This window comes from Notamacropus eugenii, chromosome 2, assembly GCF_028372415.1.
Source record: "Notamacropus eugenii isolate mMacEug1 chromosome 2, mMacEug1.pri_v2, whole genome shotgun sequence".
NCBI classification, from domain to species: domain Eukaryota; kingdom Metazoa; phylum Chordata; class Mammalia; order Diprotodontia; family Macropodidae; genus Notamacropus; species Notamacropus eugenii.
This window is the reverse complement of record NC_092873.1, coordinates 527916327-527930825: the sequence shown is the minus strand read 5'-3', so window position 1 is coordinate 527930825 and position 14499 is coordinate 527916327. Positions and strand designations below refer to the sequence as shown.

Sequence of the window (14499 nt, the reverse complement as noted above, 5' to 3'; positions counted from 1 at the left end):
AAATATAAAATCCGGACTGTGTGCATCAGGTAACTTGAGAGCAAGGAGTGACCTTGAAAATAATTTATAAATTTGTACTGGATTTTTCTTTTAAATTTACCTTTTTAAAATTTACGCTAGGCAATGCAGATTGCCTAGCATAGAGTTAGAATCCCCCTGTTTACGGTGCTAGCCACTGGCTATGTTGTGTTCCTACGCAGTTGGAGATAGGACCATAGCCTTCTTCCATCCCATTTCCTGGATGGCCAGATTCACCGTGTTTTGGTTGAGTATGACAGTACAGGACAATTCTACATCGCCTTGGGTTGGTTTCTATTTTAGGACCTCACCTCAGCTGGTGCCTTCCTTGGGTTCCTGGTGGTTATGATGGTTTCATTAGGTTAAAAAAAATGAACTCAGCAATCACATGTGTGAACTTAAGTACTGAATTACTTTGACTTATTAAATGTCATCACAGAATGATTGTCAAGGTATAGGAAACTTCAGCTAACAGAATTTTTTTTAAAAAAAGAATTAGATAAAACAGAACATTGATGACATTCCTAGCAGCACTTCTGCAGGATGCTATGATATGTTTGCATATTTACCGGCATCACAGAATTGGAAGTAGGATAGAATGGATAAATCAAATTTGGCTCAAATTCCCTCTCCTCCCTCCCCTTTTAAAAGTAAAACTGGATTCTAATAGCCTCTTTGGGCCTTTCCCCTCTTTTGCTAGAGTTTCTAATGCATAGTGAAGGTAACTGGTTTGTGTTCTGCGTTGATGGGAGTGCTAATGACCGTGGGAAAGAAGCTGTTACCAAATAGCCACCTATTTCTTGAGGTCTCTTCTATGTGGCCTCATTCCAATGGACTGCTTCCATTAACATCCTAACCTCATGGTGTAGAAGGGATTTTGGTTTTGCGGGGCTCTCCCAGCAGATTGTAGAGAGAACCAAGTACAATCCAGGGGCACCCGAATGGCTTATTGCCAGGAGGCCAGCCTCCACAATATGGATTGTTTTGGAGAGTCTCAAAGACAGATGACCATCTACAAAACCAGGAGGGCACTGATGATCATGGTGGGGGTGCTGAGGAGGGTACTCAACAGAGACAGAAATGTAACCTCACATCCTCTCCCAATTTAGTGAAAATTAGATGCCTCCTCAGTACAAGGAGATCTTTAATTCCCTTCCACCTCTTAGAGGTCCAGGGCTTGGTTTCTGCAGAGCAGCCTAACATCCTTTGGCATAGAGTGGTGGGTCCTGCTGCGGTTTTGTTCCTGTAATTTCTGCCTTCTAAAAACAAACCTAGGGATGCTTAAAATGGATAGTTCAGGGCCCTGGCCTGTGACTCCTGTCTGAGGTGGTGCTTTCTTTATCCCTGAAGTCCTAGCAGAATTGCACTCTCCTCCTACTCTCTCTCTCTCTCTCTCTCTCTCTCTCTCTCTCTCTCTCTCTCTCTCTCTCTCTCTCTCTCTCACCTGGATGTGTGATTGAGTGGTGGATGCTGGGAAGAGAATTTGACCACTAAAGAGGGTGGGGGAGGGAAGTGGCAGGACTTCACATAGTTCACACTGGTTCAGACTAAGGGGAACCTGAGCGACCGGATGTCCAGAACCCTGATTTTTTTTCCTGACGACTCCACGAGTGTCCATAATGGCTAACTACAAACATGAGTTTTAAAGAAGGAATATGGAGGTGGAGAGACAAGAATTGGTGTAGGGTAGAGAAAGGGAGGGGGAAACAGAGAGAGGAAGGAGGAAGGGGTCAGGGGGAGAAGGAGAACAGATCCAGTTGAATTTGTCTTCTTTTTTTCTTAAGGGCTACAGGAGGAGCTGACCGAGAAGCAGCCCACTTTCTCCAGGAAATTCATGTGGAAGACTGGTCAGGTAAGGGGCTATAAAGATGTGGCTGACTTCTGAGCTCACATTTATGTCATACCTAAAAGTTTGCAGAGCACATCACACACAACCCTGGATCCTTGAGAAAAATCTGATGAGGTAGGTACTATTATTGTGACCAAGCTATGGATAAGGTAATGGATTGAAATTTGGTGACACACATTCTCCCTCTTTCTTTTTCACACATGACAGAACCAAGAAAAGGAGACAGATTCCAAGTAGAGAAGAGGAAATGGACCCAGGGCTACTGTTAGATGCCCCCTCCCTTCTGTCCATCCCTTGTTGGTACCTAACTATCCTCAGTCTGAAAAACAGTTTTCCTGCAAGGTAGTATTTGGGGGAATCCTGCTGACCAATGGAGATGATTCCAGTGGACATATTTGTAGTAATTAAAATTAGGCAGAATCCAAGAACTGGATGTGAGCTTCAATTCCACTTGGAAATTGGGGTTTTTTTTTTAAATAGAATTATCAAAGGTCTAGGGCAGCAACAGGTCCCATGATGCAGTAACTGTACAAGTATCTCTATTTTACAGATGGAGAAACTGAGATAACTTGCCTAGTCAATGGGAATTTAACCTGGGTCTGTCCTGTCTCTCAGCCCAGGGCCTATCCATTCCCAGACATCTATCAAAGCCAAATTCATTCTCTACAGGAATGAAATAGAGAAGAAGATGGCAGTTCTGGAAAGGAACCTTTGAAATGTGTTGTGTGGAATCATAGATTTAGGGCTGGAAAGGACACAGATGGCCTTTAGTCCATGCATCTAGTTGTGTGGATAAGGAAACTGAGGCACAGAGAGGGTAAAGAACTTGTCCAAAGTCCCATGGGCAGTGAGAATCAGAGGGAGAGGATTTGAATTCAGTTCATCTGACTCCAGCCCCTTTACCAGGGATACCTGGACCCCAGGCATGCTCTCCATCTCACTCTGGTGTCTATAGCCCAGAAGGCAGCTGAAGATGGTCTCAGCGGGTTAGGTGAAGGAGGTCACTCCTTGGGAAAGGCTGGGAGCCTGAAGAGAGGAAAGGAACATTGCAATGAAACTAGCAGGTATAAGCCTAGTGCAGGCAGACCCCTAGAGACCCCTTCTCTGCTGAGGAAATCTGGGTCATTTCCCGCCAGGTGAGTGAGGAGGCCGAGGTCTGACCCCTCAGAGGACTTCATCCCCATTAACTGAGCACCTGCTGCAGACCAGCGTCATCTGGGACAGGGGGTGTGGTCCTGAACAGAAGCCCCTCTCGTGCTCCAGGCTGAGCTCGCCTTCTGTTGGGGCAGACAGAAGCTCTTTGCCAGGGAAGGGAAGGGATGGCTTGGCCCTTGGAGAAAGGCAGGATTTTTGGCTTGACCTTTGAATGACCAGAGGAAGTCCCTTTTTCCCCAGCCTCAGGCTGGGACCTCTGGTTTCGCTCTGGGTGGACTTTATCTAAGAGGGGGGCAGGGAATTCCTGCCCAAAATTCTACTCTGAAGTTTGGACAGTTCTGGTCAGGATGGAGGTAGGAAATGTGTCATAATGGAAGCTTTGAAAGGACTTTGAAGGTCGCTGGATAAGAGGCACGGACAAGCATCTACTGAATCCCTACTATGTGTCTGCGGGGGTGGGGGGGCCTAAGCGCTTTGATCCTCACGACCACCCTGGGAGGGAGGTGCTAGCATTATTTCTATTTTACCAATGAGGAAACCAAAGCAGCAGGGAACTGACTTGCCCAGGGACACAAAGCTGTTAAGTGTCTGAGGAAGGATTTGAACTTTGGTCTTTCTGACTCTAGGCCCAGTGCACTAGAAGGAGGAAAACAACCAAAGAAAATTTCTGCCCATTTTCCAGTTGTGCTTGGGGCCATCCATGTGCTCAGGAAGGGAGATCAAATTGTCCTCTGTCCCCAGGCTGGCGCTTGCCAATGCTGTGACCTGCCTTCAGTGGACCTTCCCTCCCACCGGCGTATGATGATCTTGTCACGATTGTGTAAGGATGAAGCTGCCCCTGGGTCCCTCAGCCCTCTCCCTTCTGGTCCCCTTCTGCCACGATCCAAAGTGGGGGTCAGCGCCATGAGGTCTGGGCATGGATGGTCATTTTGTGGTTTGACTTCGGTTCTCAACATTGGCCATGGCTTCCATAAGCACCTACCTCCCCACTCTCCCCAGAACCTGATCGGAGGGTTCTTGTCTCCCATGATTGGGTCACTTTGGGCTTTGGACACTCTATGCTTCCTACAGAAAGACTGGGGGTTTAGGGTTAGGATTAGTCACCTTCAGAGCAGTACTGTCAGCAGGGTTAAGCCTGACATGAGCCCATGTGCTTGTAGCATTTTATAGGCTGCTATGTAGAGAAAGTCTCACAATTGCCTTCTGAGATAGGATCTATTAGAATTCCCCTTCAGCAGAAGGTCAGAGAAATTCAATGAATCATCCAAGGTCATGGAAATAGAAAATGGCAGGATTCACATCCAGCTCTCCACTGTGGGGAAATCAGTCCTAAAGTATCCATTTTTAAAACATTGGGCACGCACACAAAACCGGAGACAAGCTGTGATGTGGCAACTGATTTTTTTTTTCCCCCAATCTTGAACCTTGGGTTCCCCACCAATTGTATATCTTGTTCACACTGATAACTTCGTTTTTCATCATGTTACAGAAATTAAATCCAAACTGGTCTTCTTGTGCTGTGCATGGCACGCAGTAAGTCTTCAGGATCATAGAGCTAGAAGGCCAACAAATCCAACTGCCTTATTTTACAGATTAGTAAGCTAAGACAGAAAGATTCAGACTTGCCCAGGGACATGCAGACTTGAACTGAGTCTTAGGGACCCCATGACACTGCTTTTTGTACCTGTGAGTTGGTTCAGAGAGGTTAGTTGTTTTTGGAGTCTCAGGCTGGGTGCGGCTGATGAGATGTAATCTCTGGCCAGTGTCTAAATTGGATGAACACAGTCAGGAAGGAGTGGTTTCTGTTCCTGACCAAACTGGTTTTCAAAGCAAAACCCTTGCTTCAAAAATACCTCTTTGAAGGGCACAGGTGTGGCATCAGCTGGCTTGGACTAATTCTGGAAAACCCTGTAGAGTTTTCTCCTCCACATGGACCATCTGGGTAAGAAGTGTTCCCAGAGTATCAGCATCGGGGGCAAGGAGATGGACAAACACAGTCTAAAACCCCTAAGACTTTTACCAAGTCAGTGTGGGTAATACTTATCTTCAAAATTATCCAGCATTTTAAAAATCCTTTCTCTGCATGCCCTGAAACATTACCCTTACATCATTTCTTATTGCCTTCTGCAGATTGTCCTCCTTCCCCCTGGTAACAAAGGAAAAGCAAAAGCCATCTTCAGAAAACACAGCATTGTGTGCCTGGAGGCTTCCATCTCTCAGCTTGAGGGAGGGCATAGATTGTGTTCTCTGTCCTCCAAGACATCTCAGTGTTTATTCCCTCGACTCAGATTTCAGCTTTATGTCCATCTTTCTCATCGTATGATATGTCATTTTTTTCATCGTATGATAGTGACAAGGCACTTTGCTGCTCCCTTCATTCTGCAGCAGTTCCTACAGATCTTCCCCCACTTCTCTGAATTTCTCATATTCCTCATTGCACAGTATTATTTCATAACATTCCTATAAAATAGTTTGTTCTTTTTTTCTAATCACTCAATGGATGGGTTGTTATTTCCAGAACCAAGTAGATTTAGCTGTTCCTCCTAAAACTTTGATTAAACCCCTAGAATGTTGTGGGTACAAAAGTGAACAATGCCCTGCCCTCAAGACACATATTCTAGTTATAAAATCGGCATGTGATGCAAACTCTGAAGGTAAAATATGAATTGTCTGTTCTTGATTACTTGAACTGAGTGAGTGGTACCCAGGTGGGGAAAGTCCCCTGCTTGGGGTTGGGCACTGCACAATCCTTTTGGGAGGATGGGATGGAAAGTATGATGGCAGCATCCAAAAAAGTCCTGTAGCATATGGCCAGTTAGTGAGTAAAAGATCCAGAGTCAATCTTAACTCTATCCAGGGTCAGCTTCTCTCCCCTGGTGACTGGGTGAAAGGAGCCTTTTGGGAAGATGGAGAAAGACAGACTCTGCAGCTCATTGTCTTCTAGAGGGTCAGCAGCAACGGAAGGCAGGTAGTCCAGGTTCGAAGGTAAGTAATCTATGTGGGCAGGCAGGTAGTCCACTGGGATGTCCTTAAGGAGGCTGACTGGGTCTTTTGCCTTGGGTCCCCCAGGTCCCATCACCCTGTACAGATCGGTCACTTGTTCTTTCCCAGCCTGGCGTGACCCTGGTGTGGAGGGTGGGGAGACATCATATTCTGCCTCAACTCTGAAGGATTTTGGAGCCTGGAGCCAGTTTTCTCTACCTGGTTCCTGGAGATTGTGATTTCGTGGCCAACAAGAGGGATGTGATTCTTGGAGGGTTGGGGCTGGTTTTGGGAGAACTTCTTTGATTTCAAGAGTTTCAGGTTCTTCAGAACTGGTCCAATTGTTTGACAGACTTTCAAAATGGAACTGCATTTCATCCTGATAGAATGAGGAAACAGTGTGAGCACACAGACAAATTACACTGAGGTTTTGTCTCACCTTCCTCTCAGCCTCAGTTTCCTTTTCTGTAATATAAGGGAAGTTGGACTAGGTAATCTAGTACTTACCTCCATGATGGGGTATTTCTTGGCCCATATGCTGTTTGCTGGGTCTGGGATCTCCTGATTATACCACTGGGGTTGTAGGGCAGAGATGACAGACAGTGCTCTGCAATGAAAACAAGCCATTAACAGCCCTCATGGGCCCCCCTATCCCCCAGCCTTGGGATTCTTGTTTCACCAAAAGGGCAGAATTTGTTTTTATAAATATGCCTAACAAAATTGTAAATGCTTTTGAATTAGCAGCCTGCAGGCCAGCATTGGGAGCCATCTGACTGAATACTAGAGTTCTGCGCTGAATGTCAGTATGTCCAACATGGAGGCTTCCACATGGGATCTAGAAGCCAAGGGTCAAGGTCCAGGGCAAAGAAAACTTGCCAGGGCCATGACTGCTCTCTGCTGCTGCTGGGAGGCTGAACAGTCAACTTACTTTGCTCGAATGCGAGATATGGAGAAAATCCCCACAGCGATGAGGGCCACAGCGACCAGTGCCACCAAAATATTCCAATCGGGAGCATCTGAAACATTAGCAAACTGACTTCAGTCACCCTCAAAGTGCCATCTGGAAGCTCTGGGCAAGTCACTCCACCCCGGCCTGCCTCAGTTTCCTCATCTGTAAAATGAGGACATAAAAGCACTTACCTCCCAGGGTTGCTGTGAGGATCAAAGCACACAGTAGGCACTTAACAGACTTGTGTTTCTTTTCTTTTTTCCTATGCATCTTGTCTACCCCATCCCTGTCCCCAAGACTTGGTTGATCATGCTGGGAAACGGAACTGACTTCTTCCTGGTTCAGCATTCACAACCAAGACTAACAATAATTCTAAAGTCCTAAGAGAAAGAGCTTCAATCTGCCCTGGGAAGAGCCTAAAAATAGTGGTGGTGTAGTGGAACTAATATTGGATCGAGAATCAGGACACCTGGATTCTAATGGTGTCCTGCAACAGTTCTTAACCTGGGGTCTGCAAACTTGGCTGGGAGAAAAAGGACACTTTATTTTCACCAATCCTTGATGAAATCTAGCATTTCTTTAATTAGGAAGTACTCAACAAACCACAGAAGCACTAACAGAACCTATGACTTTGTCAGTATTAGAAATCACAGATATTTTATATTCCACTGCAGTTGTTAGAGATGTATGGAATTAAGACTTACTTTGAAAACATGGTACTTATTAGACCAGCTGCTAGGTCACACATGCTCACATTTTTTCATTCTGTACATGCCTACCAATCTAACTGGTTTTCTTTACAATCCTCTGTATTTATTTGATGCGTTTAAAGCCATGATTCTGAGAAGGGGTCCAGACAACAGCTGGTGGAGGGTCCAAGATGCTTAAAAGGCTAAGGACCCCTGCTCTAACACACTAAGATGCAGATTAACTGCTGATCTGGTTCGTAGGAGTATATAGGACTGAGAGCAGTCTTAAAATCTTCAAACCCAAACTCCTCTGGCGGAGGAAGAGCTGAGGCCCAGACAAAGTGAGTCCCCCAGATCATACACAGAGCAGGGATCTGAAGTTCCGGGTCCTTTGACTCAAAACCTAATGCTCCAAGTGACTGAATGTGGGAGGTGAAAGGGAATCTCTCCTTTCTGTATTTGTTGTCACCCAGCCTCTGCCAGACACCTTTCTCCTTTAGGACACGAAGGACTGTGTTTTCTCAAACATCTCCCCAGCCTTAGCCTGGCGTTCTCAGTGAACGGGGAATGAACATGGAGCTAACTACATAACCAAAGGCAAGTCCCTTAACTTTGTTCCACTTCAGTTTATCATTTATAAACTGCAAACCTTCCTGCTTCCTAATCCTTATAAAGACAGATCACCAGAAATCCCATGAAAATTTATAGAACTGTGTTATATGACAGTGCAGGCTCAATTCAATCCAGCAAGTACCTATTAGGGGCCTGTTATGTGTCTGGGTACTGGAAAGCAGTACAGAAACAAGGAGTTTACATTTTCCTGGGGCTACAACGCAGACAAAGTAAAAGTTACACAAAGTGATTCTGGGAAGAAAGTGACAATAACAGGATGGGGAGAGAAAGCAGTCAGGAACGTCTTGTGAAGAAAGGGGAACCACAGAGGTGCTAGGGAGCCTACCAGTAGAAGAAAAAGGGGAAAGCTCTTCAGGTGAGAGGAATCCCTCCTGCTCAAGCCCAGGGGCAGGCTGGGGTGTGTCATACAGGAAAAGCTTGGTGAGTGGGCTAGTGAATGCCCCAGAGGAAAAATGGGGAACTGGAAACCTGGGAGTGGGCCAGATTGGACCAGGCTTGCAGAGTCTGGCAGAGAAGGGTTTTCTTAGCAGAGGCAATAGGAGACGGCTGAAAAAGGTGCTTTTGTTTGTTTGTTTGTTTGTTTCAAAAGAAACGATGTGCTAGCTTCAACTTGGTTCTTCAAAAGTGACCCTACAGTTTCTAATGGAAGCAATCCTGTCCCCTGATTGCTGCCACTTTCTGCTGGTCAGCCACCTTCTCTTCTTAATAGTGCCTGACAACTGGAGGAGAGGGGAGGGATTAAGCATTTCCATAATACTTGGTAGTTGTCAGGCACTTTGCTAAAGCATCTTCTACAAACATTGCATCTGATCCTCACAACAACCCTGCAAGGCAGGTGCTGTTATCATCCCTGTTTAAAGTTGAGGAAACTGTAAAATTAGCTACAATTAACATTTCTTTAGAATTTCCCAGTCCTTTGGAATGGGGGATCTTGCCTAGAGCCATCATGCTGGAAAGGTTTTGAGCCTTTCAGTCCAGCTCTTAGCCTTCAAATGGCCAAAATGCAAGAGAAACTCAAGGCAGGGATAGGGCTGGGTTGGAGGGAGGTTCCTTGAATGACTAATTCTTGATTCAGCACTTCCAAGCTGACAAATCCCTTTACGTATATTGTTCAAATTTAGCCTCAGCACCATGTGCTGAGGGAGGTAGCATGACTATTATCCCCATTTTATAGATAGGAAAACTGAGACCTACAGATGCAAGACCCAGGCTTGTTCAAAGCCACACACCTCGTAAGTGGCACAACCAGGATTCCAACTTGTAGCTTCTGACTCCAGAGTCAGTGATGAGAAGACCTGGGTTGAAATCCAGCTTCAGAGGCTTAGCCACCTGGGTGATCTTGGTCAGTCAATAATTATCTATTAAGTGCCTAAATCTTCGGTCCTCTCCAGCCTGTCTCTACCAAGCCCTAGAAGCCTCCTCTCCCTAATGTTCCCTCACCCCTGGGCTTTTCACACTGGAAGTCCTTTTCACCCCTGTGGTCCCTCCTTTGGACTGGATGGTTTCTCCCAGAACCTCTATTTTAAGAGTAACTTTCAAACCATCCACATCTTCGTACCAGGCTCCCCCCTCCTTCCTTTTAGGGCCTGTCTTCCTCCACTAGGAAATCGGGCAGGGATAGTCTTTCTGCTTGTGTTTGCACTCCCAGTGTTTAGCTCAGCACTTAGCACATCCTGACACTAACACAGTATGTGTGGACTTGACTAGAAAACCTCTAGGGTCCCTCCCACTCTTGGTCCATGATGCTGTTGTAATCCTTTGCCAAGCTACCTCTGTCTACCTTCCAAATAAGGAGGTAACTTGGAAGGATGGACTGACTCTGGGACGGTCGCCCTAATTAACTTCCTAATAAAAAGCCAGAGTAACTTGTTTTGCCCTTGCAACTTGTGCAAATAAAGCCACACCCCCAGGCAGTGTGGACAGGGTAGCTGGTGCAACCAGAGCTGATTATATATCGCTCAGATTTTACTACAGACATGCATTATGAGGAAAACTGGAGAAATGATCCATTTGTCAGAAATCTCTGTTGAAAGAGAAGGAGGTGATAGTGACCCTAGCAAGGGATGAAGGAAAAGTCTGGAATTTGGGTTGAACACAAGAATGAGAAAGGAAGGAAGGAGGAGAGGAGGGAAGGAAGGAAGGAGGGGAGGAGGGAAGGAAGGAAGGAGGGGAGGAGGGAAGGAAGGAAGGAAGGAAGGAAGGAAGGAAGGAAGGAAGGAAGGAAGGAAGGAAGGAAGGGAGTGATTTGCCCAAGGTCACACATACACAAACAAATATGCACATGAACCCTGGTCCCCTGACTCTAGAGTCAATGCTCTTTTAAAATAATTTCCAAATGACCTTGTCTTAGGTGTCACCTCCATCAATCACAGTGGGAGCTCCATGTCTCATTCTATGTACCCCCAGGACTTAGTATAGTGCTTGGAAGACAGCGGGTGCTTAATAAATGCTTTTTTCACGAATTCATTTGTGAATGCATGGATTGAAAAGGTGACCATCATATGATAGTATCATCCTTGTTTCCAGGGTGTTTCAGTCACCCTGTCTTGGAGGCTGGCTGTGAAATAAAGAGCAAGAAGCTCTGTGAGCATGAAGTCCCTTACAGGTCAGCTACAGAGATTCCTCAGGGATGGCTGCTCAGTATCTCATGAATCCTCAGTCATTCCTCCTCCTACGGAAACTCAGGTTCATATTCTGATAATAACTCACAGCCATAGCACTAAAATGTTTATAAAATGCTATTGTCCCAACCTGCAAGGGAAGGAGTGCAGGGATCAATGATTTTTATAGGCAAGGAAACCAAGGCTCTCAGAGGATGAGAGACTTACTTAGCCCTGCACGAGTTAGGAAGTCCTGGAGCGTGACTTGATCCCACACCTCTTCTGATTCTGAGTTCTAGGCACTGACCTCTGTGGCCCCTCCAGAGAGCCTGTGCTTTCCCCTCCATTGAGGGAACATAAGGAATCTTCCCTCCATTTATCATTTCCTTTATCCTGTCTATAGCTTGCTTTCTACGTCTTTGTTTGCATGTTGCTGCCCCCATCAGACTGTAAACTGCATGGACTGCCTCTTACCTCTTTTCATATGAAAAGTATGGTGCCTGGCACATGTAATTAATGTTTATTGAATTATTGTAGAAAGAACAGTGTCAGGAGACCTGGATTCCTGTCCTAACTCGTCTACTAACTGGCTGTGTGGTCTCATGCAGGTCACAAGATCCCTGCACATCTTGGCCTCTTCGCCAGCAGCCTTTATTAAGCACCCACTATGAGCAGGCACAGTGCTAAGCACTGAAGATCCCTGCCTTAAGGAGTTTACTCAGTACAGGGGGCAAGGGTTAGGGGCTGGGATAGTTAACACTTGCAGTCCCTTTTAGGTCAAAAGAATTCTCCGAGTCTATTAAGTTTCACTTTCTACCGAAGAGGAACAGGGCTGGGCAGTGGTAATAATACTGATGATCACAACAAGGCACATTTTGATAGATTGCAATTGCTTTACCTGTTATCTCACTGGATGATGGATACAGAGGTAGCTTGGGACTCAGTAAAACATGGGTTCAAGGCCTGCCTTCCCCACTGACTGTCTGACCCAGGGCAGGGCACATGGCTGAGCATAGCAGGGGTAGACGGGGCCTGATCTGTACCTATGGAAGGAGCTTTAATCCAGTTTTCCATCCTGATAAACCTGGTCACAGGTTGTGACCCACAAAATGAACTTGCTGGTAAGGGAGGATGGTGCAGTAGAAGAGCTGGTCCCTTGATTAGCTTCCCAGTCTCTCTCACTAACTCGGTGTGGGTCTCAGGGAAGTTGCTTACCTCCCGTGTGAGGCAGGAAGCATAGGACCTGCCTTGTTCTAGCAGCATTGGCTATCAAGGACAAGGTGGGAGGTCCGAGAGCCTAGTGGGTCAGCAGGAGTCAGGGAGGACAGGGGCCTGCTGGAATGATGCCCAAACATGGTCATGGGCAGAACCTGGGGGAAGACTGCAGAGCAGGTTGAGTCTCCCTGGGCTCCTTCCTTAGGATGACATTCCCATGGAGGAGACCTACCTTCCAAGGAAAGCTGCCTCTCAGTTCCTCTGGGGCCTTCTCCTGCTGCAGTGGAGGCTGTCATCCACAATGTGTAAGTGACTCCAGGCCGGAGGCCTTCAATCAGCTTTGAAGTGTTTGCCACCTCATAGGGAATTTCTAAAAGAAGGGATAAGGATGGAGAAGAAAGGCTGGAATGTCTAAAAGAATAAATGCGGGGTTCTCCTCACTTTGCTATGCAGCAACAGAAACTAGGCTCCATTCCCTGCCATAGGGGAACTTTTCTTTGCTTTATCTAGTCAGAAGTAGGGCAGCCCACCCATCCATCTACCTCTATCTATCCATCCATCCATCCCTCTATCTACACATCTCTCCATCCATCCAATTATCCATCTCTCTATCTCTAGCCACAAATCTACCTATCTATACCTCTTTCTCTATCTCCATCTCACTGTAGTCTTTCAACGGGAAAGAATTTTTTAGAACACAAAGGTCCTCCTATTTCCATTGTTGTGAAGCTATTAAACAAAATGGTAGGAACCGTATATGGATCATGTTGGCAAACTCAGTTTCCTTATGCTTTTCCTGTTTCCTGATGTTCCATACAACCAAGACTATTTTCGGAGAAATTCTCAAAGACTGTTTTCCCCCCTAAAAAAGGAACACCAGCTGGTGGGGAGATCAACCTCTTCCATTGACCTTCTGAGTGCTCAAGAGTGGGGCCAACTCACTTTGGTTTCTGAGTGGGCAAGGATGGTGTCCTGGCTGCAAAAATAGCCTTGCCTGAGCACCCCTGTTCACAGGGCAGGGACGAGTCTGTCCTCGTGAGCTAATGTGAATGACGGAACTCAGTGGTTTCACTGTACCTCATATCTGAAAAATCTTGGTTTTTCTTAGTCTCCAATTAATACCAGACAACATGTGGGTGAGGTGAGCATGACTAGCCCCACTGAGTAGATGAGATGACTGAGGCCTGGGCAGCTAATTAGCACCAAGCCCTTGGGAACCCAAAAGTCTGTTCTGAATTCATGAGCTATAAGATTTAGAGTCAAAAGACACTTTGGCATCTATCTAATCCAACTGCCTCCATTTTACAGATGAGAAAACTGAGGGCTGAGAAGTCAGATAAGTTGTAGCCCAGCAACAGGATAGAATCCAGGGTCTCTGATATCCAATCCTTCTCCCTTCCCACTGAACCACACATCCTTTCAGTTCTAACATTTGGGTTAGAGGACAATCCCATACATTTATCCAGTAGAAGAAAATTAGCTTTTGGAGCACCAGTACCAAAAATAAGAATAAGGGTAATAACTTGCATCTGTATGGAACTTTTAGTGATCACAAAGCACTTTCTGACAACTGAGAGATGTTTCACAAATGTGAATCCAGTGGTAGTGTGATATTGCAGAGAGCACAGAAAACCCGAGTTCAAGTCCAGCCTCAGACACATACTAGCTGTGTGACCCTGGGTAAGTCACTTATCTCTGCTTAGTCTCCTCACTTGTAAAATAGGGATAATCATAACACCTCCCTCCCAGGACTGCTGTGAAGATCAAAGGAGATAATATTTGTAAAGTGTTTAGTCCAGTGCCTGGCACATAGTAGGTCCTTGACAAAAGCTTGATGACTGATTGAGTACCCAAGTAACCTTCTGCATGGGCAGAGAAAATTGCTCACTGGAAGCTTCTTGTCCAATGGAATCACAAATATGGGGGATGTGAGGGAGTGGGGGATAGGAGAAATTGTCTGGCCTGAACCTGTGATTTCATTGATATGGGAAACTCCCAGTGAAGAAACTCGCTCTACCAAAGCAGATCTGCAACTGACAGTTGTAGAAGAGTTGCCCGGGGTTCTGAGAAGAAGTGACCTGCCTAGGGTCACACAGACCAAGATATGTTAGAGGTAAGATACAAACACAAGTCTTCCCGTCTTGAAATCCAGGATTCCTCCCACTAGACAACGTACGTGGTGTCTACACACGATCGTTATTGGACTGCTTTGGAGATTCTTAATCTAGGGCTTATGAACATTTTGATAGCTTTTGCTTTTCAGTCATGTGCAACTCTCTGTGACCCCATTTGGGGTTTTCTTGGCAACCCCAAGAAGTGAGGTTTTCTATCTCCTTCTCAAGCTCATTTTACAGTTAAGAATACTGAGGCAAACTGGGTTAAATGACATGTCCAGGGTCACATAGAGAG

General features: G+C 45.9%; 1 protein-coding gene across 2 annotated transcripts in view; it reads right to left on the bottom strand.

The window, feature by feature from the left end:
- Window positions 1-5748: 5748 nt before the first annotated feature.
- The window catches only part of IL12RB2 (interleukin 12 receptor subunit beta 2), a 75697-nt gene continuing 66946 nt past the window's right edge, over window positions 5749-14499 (bottom strand). For both annotated transcript variants that reach the window (XM_072649771.1, XM_072649772.1), the window contains 4 exons: window positions 12323-12460; window positions 6933-7020; window positions 6512-6611; window positions 5749-6383 (listed from right to left, as the gene is read on the bottom strand). In XM_072649771.1, the coding sequence (XP_072505872.1) occupies window positions 5838-6383; window positions 6512-6611; window positions 6933-7020; window positions 12323-12460 (872 nt within the window). In that variant the 3' untranslated portion in view covers window positions 5749-5837. The remainder of the gene's footprint in view (window positions 6384-6511; window positions 6612-6932; window positions 7021-12322; window positions 12461-14499) is intronic.